Below are 16,707 nucleotides of genomic sequence, written 5' to 3'. Positions count from 1 at the left end.
TTGCAATTCTGGGAAGGCTGCACATGAGAGTTCTACAATGGCTACTGTTTGCTCAATGGTCATTTCAACAACTACCTCTAACACACGAGATTCTCATAACAAAGACTTGCAAAACAGATCTAAACTGGTGGCTCCAAACGTGCAACCTTTCCCAGGGGTAGCCGTTTGTGCTACCCACGCCCACAGTTACGGTGACCACGGACGCTTCCCTGATAGGGTGGGGGGGCATCTTTCAGGGACAGACAGTCCAAGGCGAATGGACCAATTTGGAGTACAATCTGCACATCAATGTTCTAGAGTTGAGGGCAGTGTTTCTAGCGTTGCAACACTTTGCTCCCCTTCTTCCTCTAGGGACTATTGCAGTTCAGACGGACAACATGTCGGTAGTCTGGTACATAAACAAACAAGGGGAACCAAGTCCTATCAACTATGCAGAGAGGCCATGAGAATTTGGCAGTGGGCGGAGTCCACGGGTCGCTTTCTAATAGCAACGCACATCCCGGGTCATCCAACGTCATAGCCGACAGGCTGAGCAGAGCAATTCTGTTACCGCACGAGTGGTCTCTAAAACAGTCAGTGGCGAAAAGGATTTTTCACATGTGGGGCCAGCCTTCCTGCGACCTGTTTGCGCCTCCAATGAATGCCAAATGCAGGAGCTACTTTGCCCTATTACCCTCCAGAAGTCCTGGGACGCACTGGTTTACGATTGGCCCCGGGACTCCTATAATGATTTCCATTTCCTCTGATATCGAATTTCTCCAGAAAGCCAGGAACCTTCACAGGACGATAATCCTCATTGCTCCATTCTGGCCTCACAAATTTGGTTTCCCTTCCTGAAAATTCACTGCATTCGGGGACCCTGGATTCTGGACCCAGAGCCAGATCTATTGACTCACTCGCCAGGGGTTCCCCATCCCGCTCCTGTCACTCCCCATTCTTTTTTTTGGAAAACAGGGGTTATTGTACTTATTTTTAGTATACTTTTACTATAATTGTGTTTTGACAGGGTATAACTGGTGTGTTTGAGTGTGTGTTTGTGTTCACCAGTTAGGCTATGTCTAAAAAGCAAAGGTCGGATTCAAGAAGTGTGATGCGTGCTGTCAGAAAATGTCTCTGACAGACGCTCACACTTCTTGTGTCTATTGTCTGGGGCCTTTGCACCTGCAGGACTCCTGTGCTGTCTGCCATGGCTTCAGCCCCAGGGTCCTGCAGGAAAGAAAAAAGCTCATTTTGAGAGGCTTGTTGAAGCCTGAGGATTCCCTGTCTGTTTCAACAGGGAAGCCCTCCAAGGCATCGAGGTCTTCGGCTCCGCTTCTGAGCCGAGACCTCAGGTTGTTCAACCTTTGCCTTTATCGGCTCCGGCTGGAGCCGATAAGACTCGGTCCACAGTTTCTGTGGCTCCTCGGCCGGAGCCGAGGTTATCGAGTACCCGTGTCGGCTCCGACAAGATCTTGAGCCGACAACCAGAAAGAGGTCTAGGTCACCTTCTCTTGGCTCCGTTCATTCGGCTCCAGGTTCTCCCCTGCTGTCTGAACGGAGCCAAAGGTCTCATTCCTCTAGGTCATCGAGGTTGTCTGATCATGACCTTCAGAGGGTGGTGAGTCGACTACTCAAGTCTGAGGCACTAGCCCAGATGCTTCAGAGCCCGACTCATCAGTCGGTGCCTGTCCCGTCCATCAACTCCTTCCTCCTTCGACTCTCTTGAGCTCGGAGCCGGGTCGTGTCGGAACCGAGACTGTGAGTCACCGAGCCGAGACAATTGTCTTCGCTCCGTCGTCGGCTCCGTTTTCTTCCATGGAGGAATCTCGGCGCCGGACTTCCCTCGGCTCCGAGGGGTGAGTGGCATCGGACCCTTGTCCGACCCCTCTCCTCTCGGTGCTTCGGCGCTGGTGAGTTCGGCTCCGACATCGGCCTCGAGCCATCACTGTCGGTGCCGAGGGTCTTTAGCTCCTCGGAGCGGGGACCTCTGGCTCTGCCTGACAGGGGTGCTGAGGTCATGCGGAGTGTGTTAGAGCCTGGCTCTACTCCACAGTCGGCTCCGTCAGCCCCTCCCTCTATGCTGCCTCAGGGTAAGTCGACTCACTCCCTCATCCCGGACCGCAGAGAGCCAACTCCTCAGGAGCCCCTGTGGGATTTCATCCTCTTCCGAGGCCTCTCCTGATTTGGCAGAAGAGCCCCTCGGAAGAGGAAGTGCAAGAGGAAGCACATTGACTCACCTGAGTCTATCACGTCCGACACAGATCTGGATGATTCTGAGGGTTCCCCGTTCCCCTTCTGAAGATGTCTCTTTGCAGACATTCTGGAGATCCTTAAACAGAGGGGAAATTGGCCAGCCCTCAACCCTTCGGAGGACGAATCTGTGTATCTTGAGGCGTTTGGCTCGTCCTTCCACCTCCTGGGTGTCCCCCTCGACCCCTCATGCAGGTGGTTGCTAAAGGCATGGACGGCTCCTGATTCAGTGGACCCCACTCCCAGGAGACCCTCCAAATTCATCACAGCTCCAACAGACAAGGAATTTTTATCAAAAGGAGTCTCTGTGGATGCTATGGTGGTAGCTGCCGCCACAAAGAAGGAACTGGCTGATCCTTCAGTGCCTGTCCATCCACCTAACAAGGAATCTAGGTCCATGGATAGGCACGGAAGCGGATGTTCTCCTCAGCGACATTTACTATGCGTTTGCTGAATTACCTGTGCCATTTCACTCGTCTTCAAAGGGACTTGATCAAAGAAGCGAGTGAAATGCTTAGGACCCTACAGCTGCGGGTTTCCAAGAAAAATGAACACGCAGCTGGCTATCCTTAATTCTATTTCCAACTCCTCCATGCGCCCTCTTATGCGGCCGATGGAGCGAGCAGAGCCGGAACAGGGTAGCCTTACGTAGGCACGCCTGGATGCGGCTATGCAATTTTGCTGAACCTTCCAAGACGTCTCTCACAAACTCCCTTTTGATGGATCATCCCTTTTTGGTCCACAAGTGAAAGAGACCCTGACTAGGTGCGAGACGGATGGCAAGACCCTTTCTGCTGTCGGAGTCCGTTTTTCCACTCCTTCTAGGCCTTACCCCAAAGGCCAGAAGGGGTGTAAAGATGTGGTTCCGTAAACAATCTCAAGGGACTTCGCCTGACGCACAGAGTCGGTTCCCCGCCAGAGGCAGAGGGGGGAACAACAATGGTAGACGTCGCCCTAGAGGCAGAGGGGGTCCGCAGAACCAGGGCAATCGAAACGCCTTCCGATAACCCCTTTCAGCACCCCTGAGGTGTTGCCCGACTGCCCATCTTCGGAGGCAGTCGCGGGAAGATTGTCACTGTACCCAGAAGCCTGGCTATCCTTGACACAAGACAAATGGGTACAGTCCATCATTTTCGAAGGTTATTCTATTCCCTTTCTTCGTTCTCCAAGTCAGTCAAAAAAATCCCTTCCAGATGTTCCACCCGCTCAAAGGGATATAGCAGCTTTGGAAATTTGAAAACTGGTTGCAAAAGAGCTATTCAGCCAGTGCCAGCAGACCAACTAGGATCCGGAATCTACTCAAGGTTCTTTTAGTTCCAAAGAAAACGGGACTGGAGACCAATTTTGGATCTCAGTATCTTGAACAGATCGGTCAAGAAAACAAGATTTCGGATGGTCACGCTGCAATCCATTCTTCCCTGTTGGGAAAAGGAAACTGGATGTGCTCTATAGACCTTCAGGACGCGTACTATCACATAAAAATGAACAGGCGCTCCAGAAGATTCCTCCGCTTCAGGCTGGGAACCAGTCATTTTCAATTCAGGGCCCTGCCCTTTGGTCTCACCACTGCCCCGGTGTTTACCAAATGCATGGCAGTGGTAGCTTCTCACCTGAGACGACAAGGATTCCAGGTGTTTCCATATTTGGACGACTGGCTCCTCACAGCTCCCACCAAGCATCTCCTTCTGATGGCCAGAGATTACACTTTTCGCCTGTCAAAAACTGGGTATCTCAATAAATTGCGAAAGTCTGTTTTGTCGCCTTGTCGTACTATTACCTACATAGGCGCAAAATTAGATACTGTAAACATGTCTGCAACACTAACGAACCAAAGGATATCAGACATTCAAAATTGGTATCACTACTTCTCAACAACAACAGAGCCAAAGCCAGGTTAGTTCTAAAGGTGTTGGGAATCATGGCAGCGCCATACCCTCCTTCCATTGGCCAGATACCACATGCGGATCCTTCAGTGGATGCTCTTTTCTCAATGGTCATACCAGGAACTTCCAATGTCTCACACCATTATGATCACGCAAGCGCAAAAGCATCTCATGTGGTGGATGTCTTCCCCAGCTCCTGTTGGGGAGACCATTTGTTCCACCTCCTCCGGTTGCTACTCTGACAACGGATGCCTCCCTGATCGGGTGGGGGCATTATCAGGGCAGGACAGTCCAGGGCACATGGCAACCAAACGAATGCCACTTGCACATAAATGTTCTGGAGATGAGAGCAGTGCTTTTAGCGTTGCAAGCCCTTCAACACTCTCTTCCCTTGGGAACGATTGCAATCCAGACAGACAATATGTCTGTAGTGTGGTACATCAACAAACAAGGCGGAACCAGATCATACCCCTGTGTCGAGAAGCACTCAGACTGTGGCAATGGGCGATTTCTTCTCAGCGTTTTCTGATAGCAACGCACATCCCCGGAAGTCCAATCACATTGCGGACAAGTTGAGCAGAGCTATTCTCATGCCTCACGAGTGGTCTCTGAAAGACTCTGTAGTGAGAGAGATTTTTCTCAAGTGGGGTCAGCCTTGCAAGATCTTTTGCTACTCCCCAAAACAGCAAGTGCAGAGAATACTTCACGCTTATTCCCTTTACCAGGCCAACCCAGCAGGGACGCCTAGTCCAAGTTTGGCCCCGGGACTTCTGTATGCATTTCCTCCTTTCCCACTGATCTCTCAAGTAATACAGAAAGCTATCGCTCAGAAGGCCTCATTGATCCTCATTGCTCCTTACTGGCCTCGACAAGTGTGGTTCCCCTTTCTGCATCGATTTCTTTTGAGCGACCGTGGAGTCTGGACCTAGTTCCAGATCTTTTGATCCATCAGTCGGGTCAGTTTCATCGCCCTCCCTCTCTGAACCTCACTGCTTGGTTCCTCCACTTCCAACCGTAGCCAGGCTTCCTCAATTATCTCACTCTGTTAGAGATATTTTGATAGCTTCCCATAAATCTTCCACTCGAAAGATTTATTTGAGTAAGTGGAAACGATTTTCATATTGGGCACAAGGAAAGGACATAGATCCTTTCACCGCTTCCATCCAACTAGTCCTCGATTTTCTTGCTGAACTCTTCCATGCAGGTTCATCTCCATCTACTCTTAAGGTTCAATTGGCAGCTATTTCTAATTTCCATGTGGGTATTTCAGATTCCGCCCTAATGTCCCACAAACTCTGCAAAGCCTTTTTGAAAGGAGTTTTTCTGCTCAGACCTCCTGTAAGAAATCCTCCTTCTCCCTGGGACCTAAATTTAGTTCTTGCTTCTTTGATTCTTTCCCCTTTCGAACCTGCAGCTTCATGTTCCTTAAAGTTATTATCATGGAAAACTCTCTTTCTGGTGGCTATCACATCAGCTAGAAGAATTTCAGAACTTCAAGCACTCAGTTGTCGTTCTCCTTACCTTGTGTTCCATAAGGACAGAGTTTCCTTACGAACTAACCCATCCTTTTTGCCTAAGGTGGTTTCAACATCAAATCTAAACCAGTGCATTGACCTCCCTGTCTTTTTCCCGGAGTATTCAAATAGGTCTGAACAAAATTACACTGTCTGGATGTTCATCGTCAATTAAGGTACTACTTGGACAGGACGAAACAATTCAGAAAATCTGATCAGCTGTTTGTCTCCTATGCGAAAGCAGAAAGGGACTTCCAGTTTCAAAGGTATCTTTATCCAGATGGCTAACATCTCTGATTACCCTTGTTTATGAGATTAGACACAAAAAACTGCCTAATAAGCCTAAAGCCCATTCCACCAGAGCTTTGGCTACTTCTCTAGCCTTCCAAGACAGACTGCCTATTGACACCATTTGTGCAGCTGCTACTTGGGCTACTCCTCACACTTTTATTTCCCATTATAAGTTGGATTTAGCTTCTAGGCATAGAGCTAATTTTGGTTCCACTGTTCTCAGGAGTCTGTTCCGTTAGGCCACCCGGGACAAGGTGCTAGGGACGCGGTCCCATCCAGCAAGAATGAAGCGAGATAGACAACTTAACATATAGAAGTTATGCTCTTACCATAACGCTCCATGTTAGTTGTCTTCTTCTCGCCTTCTTCTTGGCCCCACCCTCCTTCCCTGGCCTGGACAGACCTAGAGGAGTTGTGATCGTGACCTCTTTCTACCACCTCTTTCTTAGCTATATGCTATTATGCATATTTCTTGTTTCAGGATGTAGGTCACCCTTCTTCTCCCTGTTGTTAGAGGTGGTCTCTGTTATAGTTATTCTGTTTTATACTGTTACTATCTTAAGCTGGGGTTAGCTTACAAACGAGATCTGAGGTAACTCTCGCCTAGCATTGTGGGATATAAGGGGAGCCTCAAGCCGGTGGAACCAACTCTCGAGCTTTAGAGTGGCCGAGTCGGAGCCGAGGTCGGCTCCGAACCCATCCAGCAAGAAGAAGGCGAGAAGAAGACAACTAACATGGAACGTTATGGTAAGAACATAACTTCTATTTTTTTTCCCCTACAAATAAGACACATTTGTAAGGCATATGTTATCTGTTAATGCTAACTTTTCTCAAGGTCTTAAAAATGCTATAAGGCAAGAAGATGCTTACGTAATGTCCTTAACCATATTTTTATTATGTTGGCTACTTCTATATTGGATCATTCATTATTTTGTCAGCTGTTCTGTAAAAACAGGATTTTTCCTTGCCTTGTTCTTATGTAAATTAAACTCTTAACCTTAATTATTCCAACATGCCTTAGATTATCGTACTGTGTCATAGATCCATTAACATGCCTAAAAACTTCTCTATGGCCAACATTACAGGTTTCATTCTTTCCAGAACGTGTTAACCTAAGGAATGTGACTGGTGTAATCTGTTATACAGGTGGGAATTTTTCTCTCTAAAGTACCATCCGCTTCCCCTGAGTTATTCTCAGAACTTAAAGAATACATTTTTTATAGCCCTTGTTAGTTCTTTTTCTTGATACATTGTTAATGTAGTGGTTGGTGATGTGCAGTATTGTGCTGAGTAAGAGTTTCCTTTTCCAGCTTCAGGAATCACAGTTGTATTCCTGTGCATTCATATGGTGCAGCTTCCTTTGGAGCAGATATTTCCCTGTATCTGCATTGGACATAATTCACATTCCTCATGTGTGACCAAGGTCCAAAGCAGTTCTACAGCTGCTGTAGTATGTCTGAACTCACCTAATGCTGTAGTATGTCTGAACTGACCTAACGCACCCGTTATTCAGTTTGTGTTTTATTAAATTGCTTCAAGCCAGTATACATTCCATTTTTGCTTTTTAAACTTTTTAGTCTAACAAAGCATGTAGTGGCATTCTGTTTCCATCGGCTACAGTAGCGCCACCCCCTTACCTCATGTGGATAGGAAACATAGCAGTGCTGGACCTGTTACCACACTACAGTGGGGAAAGAGGGAAGTAACAATATTTATTGGTAGCAGAACTATGCGGTGATGCCGATATTTAAGTTTGCTTCCAAAGAACTAAAAATGCCAATACTAGACCATAATTCTGTTCTATATCCAAGGTGACTCCTAGACTAGTAACTGCCATGACAAGATAACAGGCCCTAAGGTAGGTGTTTTATCTTTTTGATTAGCCTGTTAACTTTTTCCAGTCCTTGTTCAACAGCATCACAGACAGAAGCCAATACATTATGCTACCTACATAAAATCAGACTTTGTTGATGTATTTCATGCTCCTTTCAGACCTGCAAGTGTAAAGACAATGTAATACCTTTTTGTACCAATGCAGGCTTTGTAATTACTCACTTTGTGATAGCAGGACCCCTTCATTGTGAAGTTAAGTGACTCATGTTAGATACTGCTAGACTAAAAACTCCAGTTATTGTAAAGCCCATGTTGTTCTAACAAATGGTATTACATCATGTCTGTGTTTCAGTGTGTTTGTATTTTATGTTAGTGGAACAACATGGCATTTCTTCTTTTCTTTTTTTTCCAGACCTGGGTTACTGACATGACAAGGCACTTAAACACTGGTGGCCCTATTGCTATTTTCTAGTAAATAAAATAAAGTTATTAAAAAGCAGATATTAGTTATGTACTTGAATTTGAGTTACAACATGTATTTATAAGTATTAGACATTGTGGAAGCACACTGACAGCAACTCCCATAAATATGTATACTTGTGAGAAATAAGGTTTACTTTTCTTGAATTGTATTCAATAATCAGTTTATGTTTCCAGGATTCTGTAAATTGAACCAGCATGAGCAACTGTTACGTCACACTGTCTGATGTCCTTGCGGCCAGAGGTGGGCCCCTGGAGGAAGAAGAAATTTGGGCATTGCTGCAGCAAGTTACACTCCACATTATGGAGGACCTACAAAGAGGTATTTCTGAGTTCTTTTGCTGCATAATAAGAGTAGGTAGGCAAGCATGAATTGGGCGTTTAAGGGTTTTTGCTTTGTATTATACTACTATGTTACTGAAAAATGAGTGTTCATGAAAAGGTAGTGATCCCAGTACAAATATCTGAGCATACATGCTTCTGTATTGAAAAGTGAAATGCAGATTTATAAGTTGGTACATCCCTCATTTGTTAGGGCTCCAATTCTGTACAGTGAGGATCATCCTGTGGATTTTACTGCAGCATTTGAGCAGTTGTAAATCACAAGGTCGTTGTCTTGGCATCTCTGGTCCCAACTCACAACAATAATGATATCCATCTTTTGCTGCTTCAAGGATGCATGTTCTTATTCCTGCATCATTTTATTAAAGGACACTTTGTCATGAAAGGGTACAGGATGCACAGGCAGTGATCTAGGTATGTGAATAACAGTTTTATATTCATTGTCTGGCTCATAAGATATTTCATAGTCATACTAACTACTTCCACCTTATCCTCATAACTTCAAGGAATTGCACAAAATTGGCAGTGGATACTCTGACAGGGAAGGATATAGACTCATGTTGATGGACCAAGAGAGCCCTCATGTTCTTTATCTCTTTTGACACAAGACCAGGGCACACTCTGCAAGATTAAGGGTCAGCATCTGTATACATGTATCTAAAACTTAGTGTATGGTTTTCTGGTAAATCATTAAGGATTGCAGTCACTCAAAACGCCAGATATTTTCTTTTCATACTAATTAATATTCTGAAAATGCATGTTGATATGGAGAATATTCTATTTACTTTTTGTAATTAAACTAGAGTAATATATAAAATCTGTCCTGACTAAGGATTTGTTACCCCTGCTAAACATCTTATTGCAGTGTTTTATTTCTTCAATAAATAAATGTAGAAAAGTGCCCCTAGAGGAATGGCACCCTAGGTGATCATTTAGTTGGCGTGTGCATAAAGCCGGCTCTGGTGCATGTGACTGGGCACTGGACTGTGTGAGCTGTTTGCATGTGAATTAAACAATCTTAACACTACATGATAATGTTCACAGTAGGTAATACTCATAATTGCACAAAACAAAACTACTACAAACCAAAAAATACGTGGCAACCTGCTGAGAGTTACTATCCTTTATTCATGAAGCGTTTTTCGTTCGATACAAATCTTTGAACTTCATCAGATCTGATGAAGTTCAAAGATCTGTATCGAACGAAAAGTGCTTCATGAATAAAGGATAGTAACTCTCAGCGGGTTGCCACGTATTTTTTGGTTTGTAATGTTCACAGTAGGGACGATAAGGAGTAGAACCAGAAATGTCTTCAGTGCATCTTGCGTGTTTCATTTCTTTTATTACTGTTTTAATATTCATTGGAGGATAAAATTTGTATTAAGAATTTTGCAGGAGAAAAAGAACATGATTTTTTTACACATCCTATGCATTTTGTCCCTAAGTCTCCTAGCTGCATCTGGGTTCTGAAATGTTCATCTTTCCATCCCAGAACCAGGACATGAGATGGGTCTCTTTTGAGCATCTGATAGTTCATCTGTGTTACACACAGGTGGGAAGAGAGAGCTCATGATGCCTAATATGGTGCCATTCTAATGGTTAGTGAGGATACCTTCTCCAGAGTAAATGCACATGTGTGCGCACACACACACACACACACACACACACACACACACACACACACACACACACACACACACACACACACACGCGTGCGCGCACACATGCACACACGCACAAACATCCAGTGCTATGTTGGGCTCAATAAGGATTTAATCTAGCTTCTACTGGTCATCTCCCTTTCCTGATATTTTTGCTGTGTCCCTAAAGGAGAGTTGTCTTCTGGCACTCCAGCTTTATTACCTGGTTGAACTTCAGTTGAAATCAGTTTTTCTGAACATAGGTCACTGTTATAAATTAAAATTTAGGTGTTAAAGCATTGAGCATAATATGTATGTTACATTAAATTATGAATTGCAGTAGGTGAAATGACTTCCATTTCTTCATACCCTTTCATTACAGATTTCTGTGTACCTAACTATATTATATGCCCATGGTCAGTACTCCTTTCTACAAAAGGAAAACTATCTTTTCAGGGAGACTTAGCCCACCAAGAATTTTTCTCCTTTCAAGCACCTGAAAAGTTACAGAGGCAAATCTTTACTCGGACTACAGAATTAGAGAAGGTAAGAGTTTGGCGTTATTTTGCAGTACCTACCCTCCACCTAAAATGTTTTGAGAAAAGGATCATTATACCAGTTGCATGACTTCTAGAATAAAGTTCTTATGCTTTGTGACACATACCTCTAAACTAGTTATGACGAATTGTCCCCTAAAAGAGACTCACTCCCTTAACCCCCATTCCCTCTCCTTTCAGGACTTGTGGTGGATTAACAGGGGTACCAACCCCTTTACAAAAAGAATTAATAGAAAATAAAGTTTGCTGATATGATTGTTTGCAGCTTGTAACATAAACTTATGTTTGGACTAGTAAAATAATGGTCTTCTCACTCTCTTAAGCATTTTGAATGGGTATGACTAATTCAGCTTGACTACCGAAGTGTTCTATGGATTTAAGTTGTATGAATTGTCCAATGGGTATTGTTTTTAAAATACTGTTTTTGTAAGTAATGAAGGTAAATGTACAATGACTCTTTTTGACAGCTATGATGCTGAGGAAATTATATAATATTTGTTGCCACAGGTACTGTATATTTCTTCACTTGCTGAATTTATGCATTATTGTTTTTCTACGTAGAGAGCCTATGATGATCAAATGGCTGTGAACACACAAGATACGATTCTTAGACAAATGTTGCATGCCTGTGCAGTTCTAGTGTTCGAGAAGGTTATTGCACAAGGTGCCACAGAAGAATTCAAACATGTATTAGCTAGTAGATAAGACCTGCAAACTGAGCAAGGGACTGCATATAAGGAGAGATTTGGCAGCACTGGGCAAGAGATCTGGCCTGCAGTAGGTCACCTACAGCCCTACAGTATTATACATGGCTGACATGACAGATGTCACAGCTAAGGCAGACTAGCATGGTCTAGTTAATGATGGCTCATGTCAGCAAGTTGGTGACATAAAGCTGCAGCTAGTGCCCAGTCAGCACAAGAAGGGAAGCATAGCTGTGTCATTTCAGCAGCAGAAAAGCCATTGAGAGTGGGCACAGCACAGCACAACAGCAATCTAGTTCATCATATAGATGAGGAAGAAATGGGGTAGGTAGGAAAATAGGAAAGGTGAAAACAGCAAGCAAAAGTAAATGTAGAATGGTAGCTATAAGGCATGAAAGATTGTAGGGGAAGATGGGTAATTGGGTAATAGTTTATATGCAGAATAGCCACCTTTTATAAGTTTTACCAAAGAAGGGTAGGCAGGGAAGTGCTGAGGGACTGTTGTGGATGAGATTGAGGTTGCAGCTCAGGTAGTGGAGCCAGACAAACTTGGACAAAGTTAGCCTAGACACAATACATGGGGAGGAGAGTAGATGGACACAAGCATACAGAATCTGGACAGTGGTGATAAAGAGCATTGAACAAGGAACAGAGAATAGCGCAATGGCTGAAGAACCCTAGGATGGGAAGGGGCCCTGCAATGGTTGGTTGCCAAGATGGGCCCATAGGGTAGCAAACCTAAGTAACACTCTCCTGGGTTGCTGATGGGATTGGGTTGCTTGCGGCTGTGGAGGTCTAATGACTTGAGACAGGCTGACACACAGTTTCACCAGCCACACCAGAAGATACTTGATGCTTCCAGTGCAGTTAGCCAGCTGCTAACATACCTCAGCAGCAACTATCCCCTACATCTAATGCCAGGAGACCCACTGTCCACCTTTAGAAGCAGTTCCTTACCCCATCCCCCAAGGGAAATATACAGAGGGCAGCAGTGGCGCCTCAAGGTCACCTCCAGTACATGAGCCTTCACCCCTCTAAAAATCAGACCTGATGATCACTGGCATCCAAGCACCAGGATTAAAGGTTGGCAGAGAGTGGCTTGGTATTAGTTGCTCTTCCTTCACAGCTGGGCTTGCATAAAAAAAAATGACAGAATGAGAAAGGATCATTAGATTGCATGTATGAGAATAACACCAGTACATATGTGAACTGGGGTGCCACACAATATCTACACAGTGTACTTAAAACATTGTACGTTTGTGGCTGCCTCTCCTGAACCTCTTCCTTGTACTGGAGAAGCAGTTCAGGGTGGTACAACTTCACATCACTGTATCAGTGGTATTAGTGCTTATCATAATTAGTGGTGTCAGTAACATTAGTAATCATTCTTGACAATCCATGCCCAAAATTCCCTTTATACAGTGGGTCATCATAACTGCTCAGTAGACTTTGCCTGACATTCTTGTGCAGGAAGAATAGGAAAATCCTGCTCACTGTAGCACACCAAACAGGACCCCTGCATTTCCCACTTGCTGAAGTAGCCATCGCTAACCCAGTGGGTCCACAAGAGGTACAAAGTGGTAGTGCCTTACACCTGGGTGCACTTCTGTGATTCATGTTTTACAGTATAATAGTTCTAGGACATGAAAAATGAGCTGCGTTGCAATGCTTTGAGCATACACTTCATATACTGTATGTATGCATGTATATATTCTGTATATATTACTGTAACCACTATGTGTAACACTGTTTCTACTTCTGCACCAATTAATGTTTAATTTTTTTTTCTGCGTCTATGTTCTTGTCGGAGCTTTTCTCCCTGGGCCTCCACCGAAAATAGGCTCTTTTAAGCCCAGTGGACTTTCCTGGTAAACAAATGCAATAAATAAATAAATAAATATACACCAGTATGCAAGTTGCATTAATTTTGTCCATAGTGATGTGTACCATTCACACTGACATGTATTGACAGGGAAGTGCACACCAGCAATGATTCATAGACTCTGGGCCTGACTGTCTTAGTCAACATAACTGCTGTGCCAACTGGCTCTAGTTAGAATTAATGTGAAGCATCAGTGCCATTTAGCACAACACTGATTACAACCATACAACTTCAAATTAGAGGAGTTTAAGTAAAGCCCCTACAGATGTGGAGTTTCTCAGAGTTAAAGAATGAGTCCTGCTTAGAAATGTACCTCAGTAGTACCAGCAGCAGCAACAACAATGTCACTTTGAGTGAGGTAGATGCCACAGTGTGTGCATGTCTGTGTGCATGTTACTGGGATCTCAAGCCACTGGTGTTGACCTGTTACTTATTTGCCTGTGGATGTGGGGTTTGTGAAATAAGGATATGCCTCAAGCATGTGGGGTCCAGGGACATTGAGGCATGGATACAGTACATAAATGAGGAAGGTGCCGTGTTTAGCATTTTCTACAGCTTATAACCCATGGCCACAAAAGAAAAGTGTGGGGGGGGGCTGGGATGCTAATAACCAGGTGCATCACAGTGGGGGAGGTATTGGGCATAGTTATCTTCATCTCCCAGCATACAGTACACTCCCACTGACTGACATGTTTTGCCCACAGGAATACTTGCATGGCCACCTCCAGGAAGCAATGCCTTGTAAAGTTCATTGACCAAGGAGAGAAAACATAAGTACAGGCTCTCCACACACAGCCTGTGGCACCCTTACCCATGTGGCAAATGCCATAATTATCAGAAACAGATATAACAGGGATTTGTGCAGCATAGTGAATCCTGTGAATGGCCCTGCAATAGGTGTGATGAAGAGTTGCTAATAAGATACTCTGTGCAAAGAAAATGGCAGACAACATTGCAACAGATAGGTTATCATAGGATAGAGGCTCACTGACACAGAAGTATCTCATTAAAGTCAAGATTTTGGTGTTGCTATCAGGCCAGATGGGGCAGCACCTCATATCTGTGGGTGGCTTGGATGTGGGAATTGGGCAAGCACCATCTACTCATTTGTCAGTAGGGGAAGCGTTAGTAATAGTGATGTATTCATGATTCAGTATGCATGCCACAGGGCATTATGAGGCATTCATATGTGGGTTTACAATGGTATCATGTTTGTGCTTTTACAGGCACCATTGATGGAGGGTCCTGCACAACAGGACAATATAGGGCTGCTATCAGTAGTGCACCTGTGACTGACAATGGTGGCAGCATGCAGTTGACATGGTCCAATGGTACAGTGGCACAGTCTGCAAAACCACAGAGATGGGAGTCATTCACATTTCTAATTACAGAAGTTCATAGGTTCATACTAGACTATCTGCCCTAGGGCATTTATAAGTCTAGCCAGAGTGTGTTTGGCTTTCGCCACCCATTTTAAATTAATTTTGTATGCCCTTTTTCAGGTTAGTATACTGTGCCTCTGTCTAACAGTGACACAGAAGTGATACCCGGGGTAAACCTACGATCTCCCATCCACTCATCAAGATTCCTCTTGAAGAGAGTCAATGAGGGACTCTGCCTAACCTGGACTGGGATTTTATTCCAGAGTGAAGGGAGCCTCTGGGTTATGAATCTGTCCCTCCAGCATGTCCTATTTATTAGAGTGCTGAGGTTCAAGTCTCTTGAACGCGTAGCTCGATGGGATTTGGATTTTCTGAGGTGCAGCATGTCCATTAATTCCGGGTTGGACATGGTTTTATATGTCGGGCACAGATCGCCTCTGAGCAGGCGGTATGCCACTGAGTAGAGCTGGAGTTTCTTTAACCGGGCAGCATATGGCATCTGTTTGAGCCCTTTGATCCTCTTGGTGAGGTACTTTTGGGGTCTTTCCAGTTGCTGCAGGTGTCTGGTAAGGTAAATCCCAAAAGGGGCATTGTACTCAATTATGGGCCTGATGAGGGATGAGTAAAGAGGCACGGTGACCTCCCCTGATCTGGATGTGAATCCCTTCATGATTAGGTGGGCTATATAAAATGTTTTTCTAACCACTTTGGCCACGTGGTTGTCAAATGAGAGATTGCTATCAACTTGGGTCCCCAGGTCCCTAATTACTTCTTCTGTACTTAATGGATTACCACCTATGTGGTAATTTGTGGGTACTTTGTTTTTGCCAAAGGGGATGACTATACACTTTTTGGCATTTAACTTGAGGCCATGGCTCTGGCACCAGTTGTCTGTTTCTATGAGGCCCTTTTGGAGGATGCTTGTGTCGGCTGGAGAGTCGATTATGGCGCCCAGTTTGCAGTCATCTGCGAACTTGGTCAGCCACAGTCCTTCTGTGTTGGGCTGTACCTCCGAGAAATATATACCGAACAAGAGAGGTCCCAGGACTGAGCCTTGTGGGACGCCACTTGTAACTGGTTTGGAGTCTGACATGGCTCCAGCAATTCTAACCATGTGGGTTCTGTCCTTGAGCCAGTTTGCAACCCATCTAGTGACACAGGGGTTTATATTTAAGCTGGTGAGCTGATCTATAATGCCCGAGTGGGGTATTGTATCGAAAGTTTTTGCGAGGTCCAGGTAGGCTGTGTGGACCACCTTCCCCTCGTCAATGGCCTTGGTGACTGTTTCAAAGAAATCAACCAGGTTTAAGAGGCAGGATCTGCCCTTAACAAAGCCGAACTGGGTAGGATCCAGTGTCTGTAGGTCCCCAATATCTTTATTTATGAGGTCCATGATGATCCTTTCCATAGCTTTGCAGACCAAGCTAGTCAGGCTTATGGGGCGATAGTTTCCAGGATCCGTTGAGGCACCACCATTGAGCCAGTTTGCAACCCATCTAGTGACACAGGGGTTTATATTTAAGCTGGTGAGCTGATCTATAATGCCCGAGTGGGGTATTGTATCGAAAGTTTTTGCGAGGTCCAGGTAGGCTGTGTGGACCACCTTCCCCTCGTCAATGGCCTTGGTGACTGTTTCAAAGAAATCAACCAGGTTTAAGAGGCAGGATCTGCCCTTAACAAAGCCGAACTGGGTAGGATCCAGTGTCTGTAGGTCCCCAATATCTTTATTTATGAGGTCCATGATGATCCTTTCCATAGCTTTGCAGACCAAGCTAGTCAGGCTTATGGGGTGATAGTTTCCAGGATCCGTTGAGGCACCACCTTTGTGGAGAGGGACCACTCTTGCTGTACGCCACTCTTTGGGTACATATCCTGTAGTAAGGCTGAGATTGAACAATAGTTTTATGTTTGGGTTTAGCTCTTCTTGGAGTTCATGTAGGACGCAGCCCGGGACACCGTCTTGTCCCATT

The 16,707-nt window shown here is 44.8% G+C and overlaps 1 protein-coding gene across 1 annotated transcript in view; it reads left to right on the top strand.

The window, feature by feature from the left end:
* Positions 1–8,412: 8,412 nt before the first annotated feature.
* LOC122789363 (tyrosine-protein phosphatase non-receptor type 13-like) overlaps positions 8,413–16,707 on the top strand; it is a 2,815,362-nt gene continuing 2,807,067 nt past the window's right edge. Inside the window, exons 1-2 of the mRNA XM_044056752.1 lie at positions 8,413–8,552; positions 10,595–10,758. Coding sequence (XP_043912687.1) covers positions 8,429–8,552; positions 10,595–10,758 — 288 coding nt within the window. The 5' untranslated portion in view covers positions 8,413–8,428. The remainder of the gene's footprint in view (positions 8,553–10,594; positions 10,759–16,707) is intronic.

The sequence above is a fragment of the Protopterus annectens genome, chromosome 14.part0, assembly GCF_019279795.1.
Source record: "Protopterus annectens isolate FY-2018-M chromosome 14.part0, PAN1.0, whole genome shotgun sequence".
Classification (NCBI taxonomy): Eukaryota; Metazoa; Chordata; order Ceratodontiformes; family Protopteridae; genus Protopterus; species Protopterus annectens.
This window is presented reverse-complemented; position numbering and strand designations above follow the sequence as displayed.